This window comes from Chanodichthys erythropterus, chromosome 21 (genome assembly GCF_024489055.1).
Source record: "Chanodichthys erythropterus isolate Z2021 chromosome 21, ASM2448905v1, whole genome shotgun sequence".
NCBI lineage: Eukaryota > Metazoa > Chordata > Actinopteri > Cypriniformes > Xenocyprididae > Chanodichthys > Chanodichthys erythropterus.
Genome location: NC_090241.1, coordinates 4,159,617 through 4,180,243, shown reverse-complemented (window position 1 = coordinate 4,180,243; position 20,627 = coordinate 4,159,617). Strand labels below are relative to the sequence as shown.

Genomic DNA, 20,627 nt, shown 5'->3' with positions numbered 1-20,627 from the left:
CGTAATACTGTACGTAAACACTGGATCGAATCATACAGAAATGTTAAAGTTTCCAATATTATTTAATACAATATTATAGGAGTAAAAGATTCCACTATTAAATCCGGTTAAGCAGCAGGTTCTTTTGCCACTCAGTCCGGCTGAGTGGGCGTTTTACAGAGGGAAAGTGACATCAATGCATACCCTATATAGGAAAATACTGTAATATACTACAAAAATATCATTAAATCACTGTAGTGGTTTCACTAGCATGGTTAGCAAAGTGGAAATGCAACTGGAACCAGTTTACACCATGCTCTTTCCACAACTGTTTGGCCCAATAGCGGAAAAGTGGAGACATAAGGGTTTTATTGTTAATGGAAGGTAACAATATGAGGCATAAAACCTGATCTCTTCACTTTTCCTGTATGTTACATGTGCACTTTTTCAGTCAGTGGTAGTGATCACTCACTGGTGAGCACCGTCCTGCGTTTACACTGTTCCTCGACCCCGCCGTGCCTCTTGCCCGACTCTGTGAATGGCGTCTCAAACACAAAACGGCGAATGTTGTGGCTCCTCTCAAAGTCAGTCTTCCTATCTTCTAGCTCCTTTTCCTCTAGATACGGCGTCACATGCGTCACTTGGATATAGGCAAACTTTGCCTCCAGATCTTTAGGGTTCACCTGAGACAGATCAACAGTTAAATGCTGATAAAACATGAATAAACAGAAAAGTTGTCTGTAAGTGCATTGGGGTTAAGGTGTGGCTGGAAACTGCATATCAGTAGGTCTGTTGTCTAAACTTATGGTGTAATGCACATGTGTGTGTGTTTGTGTGTGTGTGTGTGTTTGTGTATACACTGTAAAAATTATTATTGGATTAAGTAAATAATCTTAATACAGATTTCCTATTTTACCACATACTAGATACACGGAAGTCAGACCAACAAGCATACCAGGTGAGCTGGATTAATTTTGAATGCAAATAGGCCTACAATAAAAAATGGTTTTGTGGATGATGCCTATTTCCCAGCATGCAATGGGCCACACATACTTAGTATGCTAACATTGTTTGACTGTTTCATTTACATTGAGATTAAAGTAATAAACTATTGTCTTGTTATGTCAAGACGAGTTTGTTCCTTTCTTGTTTCTAAAACATTGAAAGAATTTGATTGTTACCAAGTGTTGAGGTCTGTTTGTTCATGTGATAAGTAATCATGTGATGAATGCTCATCACATCACGTGGTGGTATTGTCAACAAGCACTTTGCTCTCCATGACATAAGCATTTATCATAGGAATGTATATTAGTTTCAAAGGGCTTTCAAATATCTCAAATAAGATATTTATTTATTTATATTTGTATTTATACATTTTTAAATAACTTTTTTCTAAAGAAGTTTGAAAACCCTACTTTAGGTAAACCATGAAAACATTACATTTTAAGTCAAGCAAATTGTTGCATACAATTGAAAATGCGTTCATTCCCTTATGTGGTTCCAGACCTGTATGCATTTCTTTCTTCTGCAGAACACAAACAAATATATTTTGAAGAATGTTGGGAACAAAACAACATTGGAGCTCATTGACTTTTCTCAAAATTTGTCATTTCCCAAATTATCTTCATTCATGTTCCACAGAAGAATGTCATACAGTTTTGCAACAACAGTTTTTTCAGTGAATGTGTGTACTAGTGTACTACTGTGTACATATGTTCAGATTAAACACGGTTGCCTGAGCTTTCACCTATTCACAGAATGCTGATAACATATGAGTGTGCAGGTGCTCACCCTGCCGGAGTCCTGGATCATTTTGACATTTTCTTGGCCAAATTTGTCTGAGTAAAGTTTGAGGAGACGCTGGGAAATCTCTGAGAGAGGAGTGAATTTTGGTTCTTTATAGATATATTCCTTTCCATCCTCGTCTTCAAAGAAACCCTGAAACACACACAACATCTCATCATGTGTGTGACATATGCATACACTGTTGGTGTTATCAATGTACAGCCAACAAAAGCTGGTTTTAATCCTGTAATCAACAAACCTCTACAACACAAGTGGAAATGAAAAGTTATGACTGATGGATACACATTTAAAGGGACAGTTCACCCAAAAATGAAAATGATCCCATAATTCACTCACCCTCAAGCCATCCTATTTGACTATCTTCTCTCAGATGAGCACAATCAGAGATATATTTAAAAATATCCTGGCTCTTCCAAGCTTTATAATGGTAGTGAATGGGGGGCTGAGATTTTGAAGCCCAAAAAAATGCATCCTTCCACCATAAAAATAATCCATACGGCTTCAGGGAGTTAATAAAGTCCTTCTGAAGTGAAGCGATGGGTTTTTGTAAGAAAAATATCCATATTTAAAACATTTATCAACTAAAATAACTAACTTCCGGCAGATGACCGTACGCATACTGCGTAAGTCGACTTGCGGCACAAGAGTAACCCCTAACGCGATGTACTGTATGACGCAGGATGTAGGAGTATCATAAGCTTAGACGAAAACAAATATGGCTGTGCAACAAACTCAAGCTCCTGTTATATTGAAATCCTCTGACATTTCTCTTTAAAAGTTCTCGTTTTAGACTTCTAATTCGTGACCGGTGTTTTGTTTTGCTCTATCCTCTGCGCTTCCGTGTTCGTTGTTGCGTCATGCGTTGGGTTACTCTTCCATATGGCTGTCTGTATAGAAAGCTAGTTATTGTAGTTAAATATGGATATTTTTCTTACAAAAACCCTATGCTTCACTTCAGAAGGCCTTTATTATCCCCGTGGAGCCATATGGATTATTTTTATGATGAATGGATGCATGTTTTTTTTGCTTCAAAATCTCACCCCCCATTCACTACCATTATAAATCTTGGAAGAGCCAGGATATCTTTTAATATATATTTCCGATTGTGTTCGTCTGAAAGGAGATAGTCATATACACCTAGGATGGCTTGAGGGTGACTAAATCATGGGATAATTTAACATTTAATTGTCTTCAAAAACCTCCAACGTATTCAGGATTTCAAAGCAATCCTGATAACACTCCATGGAAGAGCTCCGACTATGAATATCTTGCCTCTTGCACTTCATAGAATTCATGTTATCTTTAAATAATCAGTGCTGTCTTTTATTCTCTGTAGTCCGACATAGACACTTTTGAGACTTCAGCACTTACTGTATGCAGCACACAAAGCTTTCACTGTGTTTTTGTTGAAACAGCGCAAGCCATAAAATTGCATGGCTTCTGTGAGGTTAATGGGCACAGCATATAGCGAAAGAGCTCACTAAGTGTTGCCTAGCTCATTTTTATGGTCCGAACCCATTTAAAAATGGCTTCCATAGTAAACAGTGAGTCAGAGTGCTGCCTGGCTCAACCCGGGATGAAGAAATGACAGGATGTGCAGATGAGAGAATGTGTTATGTGTTTAAAGATTGATGAAGCAGCACACAGAAAAAGGCCTCCTCCTCTTCTAAACCAAAAGCATTATGCACGCAGACAAACAAGCGGTAGTTTAGTGAGACTGTTATGGTCAAGGCAAAACCTTGCCTGACAATGAGTAAGACAGCACACACACACACACACACACACGCACAGTTCACAACAACACTTACCGCAGCCTTAGGAAAGAAAAAAAGAGCAGAAAAGATCGATTAACTGAGACCCACAATGACTTTAACATGCTTTAAACAAGACAGGCTATCATGCAGGGTGTATTATCATGCATACAGGAATGCCTATTTCCCTTATTTTTAAAGAGTTCACATCATCCATTTTTATTATTGAATTTTCTCCCTGAAGTTCAATTATAATTTGTATAACGGTTTCCTGCCTAAAACTGTCATAATTTAGTTTCTGTGACCATTTTCCACCCTACTTTTTTTTTTTTTACTTTTCTGGTAGTATCTGATAACTGAATAAATACTGTTCACATATAAACAATATAATGATTACATTTGGTCAGAAATCCAAACATTTCAAAACAAGATGAAGCTCACTGGCAAAAGATTGTCCTTATTTTTGGACTGGGGAGGAAGTTGAGTCATTGTATGTTTTCATAGTACACAATATATTTTATTTAATCTCAAAAAATCAAGGATAATTTTGTACCGCATGATATGATCCCTTTAAAATAAAATTCAGCTATATTTTCCCTTTTTTTTAAATCGTGCAACTCAATCCACCCTGTGTTAGCTGGACTGGTAAAAACTTTGTATTGTCTTACCTGGCCGAAAAATGCCACTCTGAAAAAGGTGCCAAGTAGCCTCTTCCCAGAATGCATCACTTCCATGACTTTAGTGTAAGCCCGATGTAATGTGTCATACAGGTGGGCCAATTTCTACAGAACAGCACAAAACTACATTCATATACTACATCTCTTGCAAATGTTAAATTTGAATTTCCAATAATACAAAAGCAGTGTGTGTGCACCTCGAAGTCTCTGCGTTGTTCGTAAATTGGGATGATGAGTTTGTAGATATCTGAAATAAGTTCGTAACGCTCAGCTTTCCATAAACCATCAGCACAAGCTTCCAGCAACTCCATCAGCACCTCCTGCAAACAGACATGCATTTATAATTACTTACTTTCACATTCTCGTGTGCAATACTGAGCACGTTTACATGCACACCAGTACACAGATAACTCACAAAAATCATCTTTTAAAAAATAACAACATGCAAAACCAATAACTCGACAACGCAAAAAAAACTGGTTATTATTATAAATCAGGTTATTTCTCAGTAGTGACATCAAAAATTGTATTTTAATGTGCGTATCTGACTCAGAGTATTTATTTTGTTTTGTCTGTTGTGATGTAAAATAAAGCATTAAAAGATTAACGTATTGCATCATGTCAGCGGGAAACTTACAGCTCATGTATTATCCTCTCATGCAGAGATGCTGCACTTTGACTGTACTATACTTCTTCTGCTGCACGAGATGAGAGCACATTTATAATTTTTTGGGTCAAGAAAGAGTCTGAGTTTGCGATATATTTCTCCTCCCTTACTATGAAACACACGCTGTGGCTGGATGTGCTTAAATCTGTCATATAAGGATGCTTTCCTGTCACATATCACACACACGCACTTCAATAAGCACAGAAAGCAGGTTAAGTGTTTAAATGCTGGGCGAAATTGCATGAAATCTAGCTGTGATGATCGGTTTATGCTTAAGCTGTTTATGACCTTACTCCGGTAAAGGAAAACTGTTTGAGACTTTTACATGATTGCGTGCATTTGTCGGCTAAGCATAATCGGGTTAAGAGCGTGCATGTAAACGCGCTCATTGTATCTCAACATTAATGCACTTCCATGATGCCTCCAAACACAACACTCTCAGAAAAATGTCTCAAAAGTTTCAAAGGGTACTAATATGTACCTATATGATACTAACAAATGCACATTCTAGGGGTAAATAAGGTACACATGCGTACCTTTTGAAAGGGTACTGCTCCACTGACAGCTTTTGTACCTTTTTTTCCTGAGAGTGAACAAACTTTGGTAACACTTTAGTTTAGGGAACACATATAAACTATTAACTACGACTTTTCCCTCAATTTACAGCTTATTGATAGTTAGTAAGTTAGTTGTTAAGTTTAGGTATTTGGTAGGATTAAGAATGTAGAATAAGGTCATGCAGAATAAGGCATTAATATAGTACTTAATTTATTAACCCTTAAATGCATACCTTGGGTCTTTAGTGACCCGGGACGTCATTCACTACCATCCTCCTCATTCATTTTTTAAAGTTAGACTTCAACCTTCTTGGTATTCCTCAATCGATTCATTATAAAGAATATAACATGAAAAAAATAATAAAATTATAAAAGAATGCCTATTTTTGAATTCATTTTTTGTAAAAATTGTATAGGGTCGCTAACGACCCGAGGTGTGTATCAGTGTACATATATTTTTTCTGCACAACAATAATTGAATCTTAGATGACGGAATAAGTGCAATTCACCTTTATTCCACAAGGTGGCAATGTCTGATACACAATGCTGAAGTGACGACTCATTCAGACAGAAAACGAAATAAGAAAAACATGAAATGGCTCAGCGATTTACTGCAGAGCAAGTACTAAAAGCAATCAAATATGACTGTAACTGTTACTGGATGGATCTGGTGAAGCTGTTAGCGATCGAAATATTGATTTTGAAGATGTTAAAAATTATAAAGTTCCGAGAATATGTTTGAGGTTGCAAATATGAGCCTATTCGTGATCTCAAACATAAAACTAGCCCATTTTTTGCTGAATTTACTGGGAAATGAGCTCTGACGAGGACAGTGGTGATGGCATAAAACATCTGCTCAAACTGAACCCTTTCAAGCTCCAAAAGGTAACAAAATATGCTTTATTTTATTCTTCTGTAATTGCTACTTTAATATCAGAGGAGTTTTATATTATCACAACAGGAAGAGATCCTTCCGTGTTAGATATAGATCCGGGTCGATAAAGACCCGAATATGTAAGAATGATTGGCGAAACAGTCATGCATTGACTAATAATAATAATACTAATACATAGACAATATTCTAGTAATATTCATGCTAATAAGCAACTAGTTAAATGACCCTAAAATAAAGTGTTACCCAAACGTTTTCTCACAGCAAATTGTGCTACAGACAAAACTATTTTTAATTTTTGTAACTAATACTGTCTTTGTAACTAAGTGTCTTGCTAAAGGGCATCAATGTGGATCATGATCAAGTTCATGTGCCTTTTATGGGGTCAACCCAGCCTTTAACCACTATGTCAAACTATTCCATATGGGAACTGAACTGATTTCTAGTTCTTGTGTAACAAGCCTGATTTGGTGTTAACAACAGGTGAGGGCCTTTCTGTGGTGATTTGGTGTTTACTGAGCTTTTGCTGGTTACACATTAAAGCAACTGAAGGACATTTACTCCACTCCAACAACTCCAAAAGCATTGGACAAACTCTTTTATCACAAGTGTATGCCCTGAACAACGTGTAAATATTACTCAAAGAGTTCATTAAATGCACAAACTGATTATTCACAGTGATGAGGGACTCTCAGGGCTAATCAAGGCTCATTATCTGGATTTCCTTTACTAACACACCCTCTGGAAAGGGACAACTGATACTGATTAGATAAGAAAAGAGAACATTTGACTGACGTTGTTATAAAGGAGAGTTTTGAATTCATTCCAGTGCTGATGGAAAGTCACTATAAAAGGGATTAAGGGGCAGTGATTCATGAATTTTATAGAAATGTGATCGAGAGCAAGCTGGTTTGAACCTCATTGAAATGAACGTCCTGCATGCCCACATCCTCCATCATAGCTGCCTCCTCATCGATGTTGGGTGTGATCACACGAAATGCCGAGCAGCCCTGACGAAACATTCCTGCCAAGGAGAAGAAATAGCAAGTAGAATAGTTTCAAGCAGGTTCAATAAACTGCAAAACTTTCACAAAACATTTTCTTGACCCTGCATTATTAGTGCTGTTATCACACAGAGATGACCTCCTGTAAAAGAAATTCACAAAGAACTCCAGATTGCAAAATTATAGTTGAACTTTGAACAAGATGCCTTTATAAATGTGTGTGTGTGTGTGCGCGTGCATTCAAGCATGAAGTGAAGATTTTAAATCACCTTTTACCTGAATACTAGAAAAATTATCACAGCCTTCAAAACATATTGATAAGCCATCCAAAACATCAAGCTCAAGTTCTATAATGCAAAAGAACTATATTTTCTAACATGTATACAGAGTAAAAACAGTTTTTGTTTTATTGTATGTTTTTTCCTCAACAAAAATAATTATCCTACAAATTAATTAGTGCTAATAAAATGGTTTCAAAGCTTTTTATGAGTCATTCTTTTGACCAAACCTATTAAAGGTTGTTACGTTCCACGTATGTTTTTGTATTTTGTTTTTGTTTTTTTTTCTCTCTCTCTCTCTCTTTCTTATCTGTCTGTCGAGTTTTAGGTTGACGGTAAAGCGGGGCTCATCTTGGTGACGTCATGACGCTCTGACGTCCCAACCAGCGTTCTGCCAATCTGCGGGTGGCTGATCATTTAAAAGGCTTCGGCGGCATTCCACCTGCAGTGAGCGTTTGGGCTTGGACCTCACTCACGCTTGTCGAGCCAGAGCCAGTCATTCTTTGTGTTTGCGAACTGTTTATTTAGTCTGTGGTTCATTGAGACAGTATCTGGTTGTTTGTTTCTGTGTAATAGTTAAGCTGACGGCGTTTGAGAGTGATACAAGTCTCCTGTTAAATGTTTGAGTCCACTCGAAATCTGGCGTGAAGTCATTATCTGTCAATCGAGTGGTTGACAAATAATGAAACCCTTCTCCTGCAGACAAGTCTCTCGTGTGAAATGTTTGAACGCATTCGAATTCTGGCGTGAAGTCATTATCTGTCAACCGAGGGGTTGAGCGATAATGAAACCTTTTGCTGCGGACAGCTCAGAGATAACATCAACCTCACTGACCACGGTGAATTCCGCATAGTGCGTGTCAGCTAGCAAATAATGCTAGTTATAATGCGGGTGCTCGCCTTCCCTGTATTTTTGTTTATTTATTTAGTGGAGTTTAGTTAAGGCGCCGCGCCGAAGTTTTCGGTTTTGTTTTTACATTTTATTTTTGGTAGTTAGTTTAAGGGCGTGGGCGCTAGTTAGTGGGTTTTGTTCTGATTATTTCTTTTCTTTGGCGACATCCTCGTTCTTTCCTTACTTTTACTTTGTTTATGTCTTACTTGTTGACTTATCTCTACCGTGTTAATAAATATCGGATATTAATTGTTTCCCTTGTTGTTTGGTTTGTTCCTCCCCACGCCTCAACAGCTGTATCTCATTTAAATGTCGCGGTCATTCCACTGAACAACTTTAAGCACGTAACAAAGGTGCTAAAGATGATGTTTTGTTTTATACATTTTTGCAATATTACTTGAAACCGTCTTTACTAACTGATAAAAGACTGAAAGGAATAATATTAATATACATCATCTGTTCATGAGGTAGGGCCTTAAAAACAGCCAATCGTTTACGCGATCATCGCGTAAACGATTGGCCCTCTGGCTTGTCAATCACTGCCGTGACGAGTGCGGCTGCACGCTCCAGTAACTTTAGCACCTTTAATATGTCATAAGCTGTGATTCCACCAAAATTACCCAGAACAATTTGTCCCAGGAACTTTTTCCCCCAGACTTGTTGCTGTCTGCGTTTCCATCATGATATTAAGTAAAGTGAAGATGACGTAGGACTGCACGCGACTTTCCAGTTCCCGCTGGGGATTTCATCCTCCATATAAGCTTAATAAAGCCTTAACCTCGTCGACGGTCCATCGGTCGTATTTTTTAATCTCCATTGTTGATTCGAACAGCAAATAACTCTTACTGCATGCACTGCGAAGACTTTTAAAAATGTTTTTTGAAATAAAATGCTGCATGAACACAACCAATCAAAATGCTGCGTGAATTAAACCAATCAGCATGTTCAACACCCAAGTCCAACCCCTGAAAGTTCCTGAACTTTTAAAAAAGTACTACCTCGTGAGCAGGGACTTTCTGAGGGGGAAATGTTTACCCAGAACTACATTTAGACACTGATCCTTGCGGTCGAAACACACCAAGTTCCTAGTTCCTGGGGAAAGTTCCTGCTGTGGAAACTTTTTTTGTGATTTGGACTTCTATTTTGAAGTGTATTCTCCCTTCCCTATTGTTCACTTCGTGTGTTTAGTTCCGGTTTTACTTTGTTCCCATAGTTCCCATTTGTTATCATAGTGATTACCCACACCTGCTCCTTGTTTGCCTCTTGTTACCCTGTGTATTTATACCCCAATGTGTCCTTAGTGCCTGTACTATGGTATCAGCGTCATTTACATAGGGCAAGGCAGGCAAAACAGAATTATTATATATTATACTATAATATATTAACAGAACTATTTAATATATTGAAGGGGTGGATTCTGGAATCCACTGCCGCTTCAATATATATCTTTTAAGTTATTAATCAAAATTTATATGTCTGTTAAATTATTTGAATAACTTCTTCAATGTATGTTAAAGGATCTATTTTCCTCTGTACCTCTCACTGAGAGAAAATAACATGTTATCAGTATGTTTTGGGGAAAGTTTCCTGCTCAGAGCAGAGCTCAGATCAATTTCAGCCTTGAAGAAGCTGTGAATCATGTGTATCTGTGTATGTGTGCTAAGTGTTTTGTGCAGGTCCCTTTGTACTGGACAACTGGCATTCTGCTTGAGACCAGCAGACGCCAAATCATTACCCCAAAAGGACATCCGGTACCTAAATCTAGGGTCCCCCTTGTCATCACAGTGACGAAGGGAGATATGCTTCTTACTATCTGTCCACATTTGGAAAATTTCTAATCTTGTCTATTTTCCTTAGCCAATCAGAATCATCCAACCTGAAGTAATGACGTAGTTAGTGGACTCTGTTAGAGTATAATTGTTGTGAAATGTGAATGTACGCAGAGCGGCCTACGAACTCCTTGTGAGACTTGAAGCTGGCTTCTGCTGATGAAACTGCAAAGTATTCTTCATTAAATTTTTCTTTAATTTATTATTTTTTTAAAACTTTGACTCCGGGTCTTTATTCAACATATCTGGTCTCAAGGGTCCTAAACTGTTTATCCCCAACAATATCATAACATAATATATTAAAGCGTCCTTGGTTTCCAATGGTTTCTACAAAATAAAATTGGAAATCGAGGGTAACGCGAATATGACATTGACATGTGACGCAATGACATGGTCTGTGTCCTGGTTAAAATTGCAGATTTCTCAGGATTTAAAGATTGTTGGAAACGTTTGGGATAATGTAAAATATATAACATTGTTCAAGTGTTTTTTTGTTTTGTTTTGTGTGGATATTTTAATCAAAAAATCTTACATTTTGTGCCTTTAATGTTTGATTTTACAAGCCATAATTGTTCAAAATTTGGTTTAATTAACAATTTAAGTAAAGTACTTGACATGAAAAAATAACAGTCTGATTAAATGCACTCATAAAGGCATCTAAATTTCCATTCCAAATATTGCATCATGATTAAAAGCTGTTAATTTCTGACTCTGGTACAGTACATAGTGTGAAACCCTCACCTTTCCTCTTCAGGTACTCGGCCACCAGTGCTGCCACATGCACGTAACACATCGCTGCCTAAAGAAAAATAAGCCCTTGATGATGTTATTGATGTAACACATTATCCACCAACCATCGTTTTACTACACAACCAAATGAAATGATTGTTAAACTAAAATACAGCAAAAAAAGCATAATAAAGGATCTTAAAATATAAGTAACAGGATATGTTTAACTTTATGGAGCCTTTAATTTATTAATTAGAATTATTTGGCTGGCTTGCCTCTGACAGATCTCCGTTTTTGACATGGATTTTGGCCATACTATCAAGCCAGGTTTTGCGCAGCTCCGGGGTGCTGGTGTAGGATTTGGCCAGGCTGTATTGCAGGTCCACCAGCATCTCTGGGTCTTTTTCATGTTCCTTCATCTGTTCAGTGGCCATGAGTACTGTCCGGATCCGCTTGGTCAGGTCCTTCACATCCGAGGGAAAAGCAGTGTGCTGAGGTAACAGGAAGAGAGAGCGCAGGATGAGCAAACAGTCACATCTGATGTGACATATACATGTGATTTGAATATGAAAAGCTGGTTATCTGCTAGTTTATGGTGTTCAGGGTTATTCTTACATCCATATTTATATTAACATTGATGTTATTACCAGATGCTGCTTACTCAAATAGCAATCTATAACAACATGTATGATGTACAGTATGTCTAGGCCTAAACTAAAATCTGATCTTTCAATTTCTAAATAAATTATTGCTTTGCAAATGAAACAAAAACATCTTAGTGATTTTACCTTTACAGTTTTATCACTGTTGGCACAATTATTAATAATTGACAGTGACTGCTGGAACCGTGTCCCACCAATCCCAATGACATCAGCAATCAGCTGACTGACTGCAATCACCACCTGAGGAAAAAATGTTCCAAATACATTGGCAGGTATTTTAGCCAGATTATGTCTTCAGAATATAGTATAAAACAAATAAAATAAAAATAAAAAGTCATTATGAACTCTAGGTTGCAAAGGAGCACGCTGGATCAGTGATTCTCAATCAGGGAACTTGGGACCCACTAGGGGGCCTCATCAAACCTCCAAGTGAGCTGAAAGATGACTTATTGTTTATTATTGTTTAAAGATTACTGAATTATTTGATGTAAGATGTAAGATGACATTTTTATTTTGCTCCCTCAACAGCTGCCTGTTTTATTTAAGAACCAGGATTCTCATAGTCTTGGAAAACCTGGATATTTGAGGGAATTTTAAAAGTTTGAATTCTTGACCTGGAAAAAGTCACTGAAATTAATAAAATCAAGAACATTTTGATGAAAAAAATTTATAATGACTTTAAATTTAGTATATAACCCTGAAAATCATTTAGTTACTACAAATTCTGTAATTATTTAATGTGATTATTTTAATTACTCAATTATTTTAATATATTGCCACCCTTAGCCTCGGAATCAAAAAGGTTGGTAACTGCTGCTCTAGATTGACCCCTCCATTATCCTCCTTTCCCTCTCTTGCCTGCAGGTGTGTGCGGACAAAGGACTTCCTGCCATTGTACTCGAAGTTGCTCTTCATGAGGAAATAGAGCAGGTGGGCGGCATCACTGCGTATGGAGCTCAGTTTGGAATTACAGCACTTCAGAATCTCATAGCACAAACAGGCACACATATCCGCCCGGCCATCAAAAAACGTACAAGGAAACTGAGAAAGAGAGAAAAAGACACATGGAGTACAGGATGAGGCTTATTAACAAAATAATGAACAACACGATTACGTGTTTATCATATGTACACTCATTTTGGACATTTAATTCCCCAATTATGTGATTAGTTGTGGACGCAATACTAAAATCACTCTCAGAATGTTTCGCTAATATTGCCATTAAGTTATGAAAACATTATTTCTGAATATTCTCTGTTGAATATTTTCTGAAAATGTCCTGTTTTTTTAAATGTTTTAAAGATGTTTTTTCTTGGTTAAGTGAACGTTAAGGGAACATTCCATTTTGCAAACATTGGAGTGTTACTTTTAAAATGTTCTCTGAACATTTTGAAATGAGAAGTAACATTTAAAAATGCTAGATGAATTTCCAACTAAAAATTTAAGAAAAAATGATCCATGAACGATGAATGTGCTAAAGTGTTAAAGGTGCCCTAGAATCAAAAACTGAATTTACTGTGGCATAGTTGAATAACAAGAGTTCAGTACATGGAAATGACATACAGTGAGTCTCAAACTCCATTGTTTCCTCCTTCTTATATAAATCTCATTTGTTTAAAAGACCTCAGAAGAACAGGCGAATCTCAACATAACACCGACTGTTACGTAACAGTCGGGATCATTAATATGTACGACCCCAATATTTGCATATGCCAGCTCATGTTCAAGGCATTAGACAAGGGCAGGCAGTATTAACGTCTGGATCTGTGCACAGCTGAATCATCAGACTAGGTAAGCAAGCAAGGACAATAGCGAAAAATGGCAGATGGAGCGATAATAACTGACATGATCCATGATATCATGATATTTTTAGTGATATTTGTGAATTGTCGTTAGCATGTTGCTAATGTACTGTTAAATGTGGTTAAAGTTACCATTGCACTTGCAGTCTGTATAATGCATAAACACATCTTCATTCTTTATAAATCTCTCCAACAGTGTGTAATGTTATCTTTAGCCACGGAGCACCATCAAACTCGTTCAGAATCAAATGTAAACATCCAAATAAATACTATACTCACAAGATCCGAAGCATACATGCAGCATGAATGACGAACATCTTGTAAAGATCCATTTGAGGGTTATATTAGCTGTGTGAACTTTGTAAATGCACTGTATTATAGTCGAGAGCTCGGGGGGTGGGGGGGAAGGTAGCGCGTGATTTAAAGGGGCCACAGCCTGAATCGGTGCATAGTTAATGCAGTTAAAAAAATGAATTTAAAAAAATCTATGGGGTATTTTGAGCTGAAACTTCACAGAAACATTCAGGGGACACCTTAGACTTATATTACATCAAGTAAAAACTGGTTCTAGCACTAGAAGTCCCAGAGATTTGTAACCCTCCTTTAGCCAAGTGGATGCTAACTGGCTAGTCTTTTGGCTATCATTAGCATCAATTCATGTGTAAATATGGTCATTACCTGAGCAATCTGCAGGGGGTTTGGGGGTGTGTGTGTGAATGGTTGCTGGTGGCTTGTTTGTATGTGTGGGGGAGGGAGGGCTGCTAAAAGCAGAGAACTTGATTGACCATGGGCCGGTTTCAGAAAGGAGGTTAAGTGAAAACTCTGAGTATGTTAACCCTGAAATGAGGGAGTGCAAGTGATGTTTAAAAAGTTAACTCACTCATTCACACTGCAAAAATGCTTTTCATACTAAGTATTTTTTTATCCGATTTCAAGTAAATTTAAAAAAAAAAAAAAATCTTAAATCAAGATGGATTTTCTATATGAGAAAATTATATATGATATTTAGTCTTGTTTCCTGGGGGGATCTAAATTAAGTGCATTTTACTTAAGTAAAATGATCAATATCTGCCAGTGTGGTAATAAAAATAATCTTAATGCAAACGGAAAGTGTTGGAGTGTCTACCCAGGTGAAAAAAAAAGTGCAGTAAAATACACTTTATTTTAGTACACTTTTACACTTCCATAATGTACAGTGCTCTATTTCCATGCACTTATTTTGTACTTAATATGCTAAAAGCTCTTCTTTAGTACTTCTTAAGATAATCTTAAGAACATCTAAGTGTACTCAACTGTGCTATTTTGAGACACCATGAATTTGAACTAAAATGTGCTTTTAACATACTATCTTTGTATAGAAAAATGTATTTAGTTACCACTTGTAGTACACTTGAACCCATCTTTCAAACACTTTTAAAAATGGACTTATGATGTATTTCAAATATAAGACAAACTAACTGTATTTATAATATATTGCCAGGCAGTACAAGGATTGTGAGTGATTGCTGGAATGTACTCACTCACTTTTTAATATTATTTGTAAATATGTGTACAAATGGTTGGTTTCTTTATTTTATTTTGTACTATTTTTATCAATAGATCTCAGCAACAAAGGAAAAAAAAACATGTGTGTTGATTTCTCCCTAAGATGGCAAAGTGAAACACAAGTTTCCTTGAAGTGGCTCAGCATGGCCCCACATTGTTTACATAACAAAAGCAACTTGTTCACAGCTGATTAAGGATATTAGCCTAAAGCCTTCCAGCCCATCGGCTGTCCTGCGGGTTTTATAGGTAGAAAAGCCAAATGGCTGCTCTCTGGGACTTCTAGTGCTAGGGCACCTTTAAAAAGGATTATTAAAAACCAGATAAATTTAAACAAACTGGAGGAACATTTGTTCATAACTTGTTCATAACACAATCTTGACAGAATGTTAGGGAAGTTCTGTTAGCTATTACTATTATTATTTTGCTCGTTTGATCCCTGAATAAACCGGAATGAATTCCTAACTGCAAACTGTCCGATTCCAGTTGTCTCAGGATTTTCCCCAAGGGGGTTTTCTCCTGTCATATCCCATGAATCAACACTAAGGGTAGCTTTTGAGGTTACCTTGTAAATGAAGGTTCGTAGGGAGGTGAAGACCTGCTTCAGTGCCGTCTCTGACTGAGGGATCTGAAGGAAACAGAGGTGAACCTGGAAAACCTTCTTCATCAGCGGGTTATGACCCAAATCAGCACACAGCTGCGTCTGTGGATACATGGTTCAATATGAAAGTGCTTCAGGGAAGAACTGGACTTTGCTCAATTGTACTAATATACATTTCCACTTGTTGTCGGTACCTTAAAGCCCATGATGAAGACACTGAGTGTATCCAACACAGTCAAGCACACCTCCGTTGAGACGTTAGCCTCCAGGAGACACGCGTCAGCATCACCATGGCAAGATGCTGGAGGAGGAAAAGGAAAAGAAAGATCATATCATTTAATAACTGAACAGAACTGAGAAAAGCTGCTTTGACCTCTCAGTATTTTCTTACTCTCTCTGGTTGGACTGCTTTAAAAAATGCTGGGTTAAAAACAACCAAAGATGGGTTGAAAATGGACAAACCCAGCGAACTATATGTCTGGCTTAAAATGAACCCAAAGAATGTTGGAAAGTAACATGTTTAATAAATTAACATTTATTAATAAGTTTAATGAATAATAATTAAACAATAAACATTTATTAAGTTGCTTATTAATAAATGTTCACCTTTTGATTATTATTCCTCTAGTAATTATGCATCTGATTTTTAATTTCCAACCTATTTTGGGTTCATTTTAAGCCAGCCATATAGTCATTTTTAAACAATAGTTGAGTTAAATAAAAATACCCAGCACATTAGGCAAACATTTAACCCAACAGCTGGGTTAAAACAATCCAATCTCTGGGTTTGTCCATTTTTAACCCATCTTGGGTTGTTTTTAACCCAACATTTTTTTTTTAGAGTGTACATCAGTGGTTCTCAGTTCAGCTAACAAAAAATATTTTCTAAGAAAGTTTTGCTAACATTCCCATTAAGTTATAAAAACGTTACTTCTGGATATTTTCAAATGTTTTAGGACTATTTTTTCTGCAAATGGAACATTACATTTTATAATTTTGCTAACATTACAGGAGCATTATTTTTTAAAAGCTTTGAAAAAGTAGTAACATTTAAAAAATGTTAGACGAACGCCCAACTAAAACGTTTTAGAATTTTTTTTTTCCATGAATGATGTATAAACATTGTTTTTGTGTCAACGTTTTGAGAACATTATTACACTCTAAAAAATGCTGGGTTAAAAACAACCCGAGTTTGGTTGAAAATGGACAAACCCAGCGATTGGGTTGTTTTAACCCAGCAGTAAGGTTAAATGTTTGCCCAACCTGCTGGGTAGTTTTACTTAACTCAAATATTGTTTAAAAATGACAGTATTGCTTACTTAAAATGAACCCAAAATATCTTGAAAATTAACATTTATTAATATGTTTAATAAATGAACATTTTAATTTCATTTTAGATTCATTTTAAGTCAGCCATATAGTCATTTTCAAACAATAGTTGGGTTAAATAAAACTACCCAGCAGGTTGGGCAAACATTTAACCCAACAGTTGGGTTAAAACAACCCAATCGCTGGGTTTGTCCATTTTCAACCCAGCTTGGGTTGTTTTTAACCCAGCATTTTTTAGAGTGTAAAGACCAGATAACTTTGAACGAACATTCTATTAAGATTACTGAAAGAGTGAATCTTGTAAGAACATCTGAGAACATTCCCTGTTAGCTGGATGGTCCTGGAACTTCAGAACCAGGATAGAGAACCACTGGACCGCAATATTTAATACATTCTGCATTGAAGGTGTGCCAAATTTGCGCAAAGGGTGATGTGTGTAAAATATGCATAGTGCTTTTTTGGTTCCCTTGAAACCCAAGAAGCTCTTACCGGTTAGTCTACAAAGATCCCGAGAACAAATTCTCAGACTGAAACATACACATACACAGTGTAATTTTCATGATTGTCAAAGCACATCAAATCAGGGCATCTTAGAGAGGCTGTGAAGGTTGAGGAGTGATCAAGAAATGAATATGTGTTAATGTGTCTTACTGTGGTTGAAAGTGTGTGCGTTCTCCAGGCTGCCCAGCTGGTGTAAGCGAGTGTGCATGACGCCCCCTCTGTTACGAGACACAGGAAGAGTCAACGACTTCCTGTCCGAAGCTATAAACCCCACCCCCTCCTGGCTTCTGAGGAAAAACAAAACCTTTATGAGAAGTCATAAATAATAAATATATACAGTATAAAAATACAAGTATGTAGGGGTCATATCACAAATTTCATTTTTTGACCCTGAGGTCCACATACAGTATAATGTTGGTGAATGGTTTTTAGACCATGTTCCACCTTCTTTCTTAGCATTAAATGGGCTGTTTATTGCTGCTGTACAGTACCATTCAAATGTTTGGGGTCGGTAAGTCTCTTATGCTCACAATGGCTATTTTTAATCAAAGTGAAATGAAATATGATTACAATTTCAAGTAAGTATTTTGAGTAAGTATTTATTTAAAATGTAATTTATTCCTGTGATGGCAGAGCTGAATTTTCAGCATCATTACTCCAGTCTTCAGTGTCACATGATCCTTCAGAAATCATACTAACATGCTGATTTAGTGAACAAGAAACATTTCTTGTTATTATCAATGTTGTGATCAAAAGACCGCTTTGACGCTTCTTATTTTTGTAGGAACAATGATTTTTTTACAGGATTCTTTGATGAATAAAATGTTCAAAAGAACATTTACTTGAAACAGAACGTTTTGTTACATTATATATGTATTTACTTTCACCTTCAATGCTCCCCTGCAAAATAAAAGTATTTATTTCTCTCAGCAACAACAAAAAATCTAACTGACCTTAAACTTTTGAACGGTAGTGTACCTTAAACACTTATGAAAATGCTTATGAATATGATCAGCAGTTTTGTTGACAAGTCAATACAGTTTCCATTCTTCAATAAAAGCCTCTTTGCAAAGCTTGCATTACTTTATGACACAAAATAATCCATGCTAAAATGCACCACAGAAACTATAAAGGTCAGATTGAAATATGGAATGAGCTGTTTTTGCAGATAGATGCAGATTTCAATAGATGGTTTTGTTGACTAGGGAGGACATTTTGAAGTTATTTCAAAATATCATGGAAAACCAGATTTCTCACGACAGGACAAAACATCTGCATTCACTATGGTTAACTTCTATTCTATTTCTGACACTAATATATATATATATATATATATATATATATATATATATATATATATATATATATATATATATATATATATATATATATATATATATATATATATATAATACATACATACACATACATACATATACACACAACCTGAAATTTGGGACGTTTTTTAAATTTGAATAAAATGAAAACTAAAAGACTTACAAATCACATGAGCCAATATGTTATTCACAATAGAACATAGATAACATAACAAATGTTTAAACTGTGAAATTTTACAATTTTATGCAAAAAAATTAGCTCATTTCAAATTTGATGCCTGCTGCAGGTCTCAAAATAGTTGGGATGGGGGCATGTTTACCATGGTGTAGCTCTTCTTTTCAAAACAGTGTTTTCTCTATAGGTGAAAGATCTGGACTGCAGGCAGGCCATTTTAGCACCTGGACTCTTCTACGACAAAGCCATGCTGTTGTAACAGCTGCAGTATGTGGTTTTGCAATGTCCTGCTGAAATACACAAGGCCTTCCCTGAAATAGATGCCATATGGAAACCTTTATATACCTTTCAGCATTCATAGTGCCTTTCAAAACATGCAAGCTGCCCATACCGTATGCACTTATGCACCCCCATACCATCAGAGATGCTGGCTTTTGAACTCAACGCTGATAACATGCTGGAAGGTCTCCCTCTTCTTTAGCCCGGAGGACACGCCGTCCATGATTTCCAACAAAAAAGTCAAATTTGGACTTATCTGACCATAGAACACTTTTCCACTTTGAAACAAAAAGAGCCCACAGGACACGACGGCGCTTCTGGACCTTGTTGACATATGGCTTCCTTTTTGCATGATAGACCTTTAGTTGGCATCTGCAGATGGCACGGCGGATTGTATTTCCCGACAGTGGTTTCTGGAAGTATTCCTGGGCCCATTTAGTAATGTCATTGACACAATCATGATGAGTGATGCAGTGTCGCCTGAGAGCCCAAAGACCACGGGCATCCAGTAAAGGTCTTCGGCCTTGTCCCTTACGCAGAGAGATTTATCCAGTCTCTGAATCTTTTGATGATGTTATGCACTGTAGATTTGTCAAGTCTTTGCAATTTGACGTTGAGAAACATTGTTTTCCACAATCTTTTTATGCACTCTTTCACAGATTAGAGAGCTTATGACCATCTTTACCTCTGAGAGACTCTGCCTCTCTAAGACATCCCTTTTATAGCTAATCATGTTACAGACCTGATGTCAATTAACTTAATTAGTTGCTAGATGTTCTCCCAGCTGAATCTTTTCAAAATGTTCTGTTTTTTCAGCCATTTGTTGCCCCCGTGCCAACTTTTTTGAGACCTGTAGCAGGCATCAAATTTGAAATGAGCTCATTTAGTGGATAAAAGTGTTAAATATCTCAGTTTAAACATTTGTTATGTTATCTATGTTCTATTGTAGATAAAAAAAAAAAAAAAATGGCTCATGTGATTTGAAAGTCTTTTAGTTTTCATTTTATTCAAATTTTAAAAAACATCCCGACTTTTCTGGAATTCGGGTTGTACATATAAAACTATTTTATATATGCCACACAATTAGACCTGTATTATTACTCCTAAACCAATATGATTACAGATGGTTAATAAAAGATGTTAATACAGTGTATTAGCTGTTGGCATCCATTAGTCATGTGACTGATTGCCCACTGGACAAAGAGCAGGACATGTGATTTAAGTACATAAGTGTGAGCATATCATTGTACTTCTTGTGTTTAATGGACACATGCAGGTGATACAGTAAATAACTACTGAGAAAGCATGAATGTGGAAATGTCTAAGCACACATACACAC

The 20,627-nt window shown here is 36.6% G+C and overlaps 1 protein-coding gene across 3 annotated transcripts in view; it reads right to left on the bottom strand.

Moving 5' to 3' along the window:
* dock9b (dedicator of cytokinesis 9b) overlaps window positions 1-20,627 on the bottom strand; it is a 116,444-nt gene that overhangs the window by 6,622 nt on the left and 89,195 nt on the right. The window contains exons 38-49 of one of the 3 annotated variants that reach the window (XM_067374850.1): window positions 17,648-17,784; window positions 15,862-15,968; window positions 15,632-15,769; window positions 12,581-12,763; window positions 11,849-11,962; window positions 11,336-11,551; window positions 11,073-11,130; window positions 7,247-7,353; window positions 4,411-4,533; window positions 4,205-4,318; window positions 1,771-1,917; window positions 452-662 (exon numbers count right to left, since the gene is read on the bottom strand). In XM_067374850.1, the coding sequence (XP_067230951.1) occupies window positions 452-662; window positions 1,771-1,917; window positions 4,205-4,318; window positions 4,411-4,533; window positions 7,247-7,353; window positions 11,073-11,130; window positions 11,336-11,551; window positions 11,849-11,962; window positions 12,581-12,763; window positions 15,632-15,769; window positions 15,862-15,968; window positions 17,648-17,784 (1,655 nt within the window). Of the gene's footprint in view, window positions 1-451; window positions 663-1,770; window positions 1,918-2,945; window positions 3,600-4,204; window positions 4,319-4,410; window positions 4,534-7,246; window positions 7,354-11,072; window positions 11,131-11,335; window positions 11,552-11,848; window positions 11,963-12,580; window positions 12,764-15,631; window positions 15,770-15,861; window positions 15,969-17,647; window positions 17,785-20,627 lie in introns of those variants that run through there. The other 2 variants (XM_067374851.1, XM_067374852.1) reach the window with 2 other exon arrangements.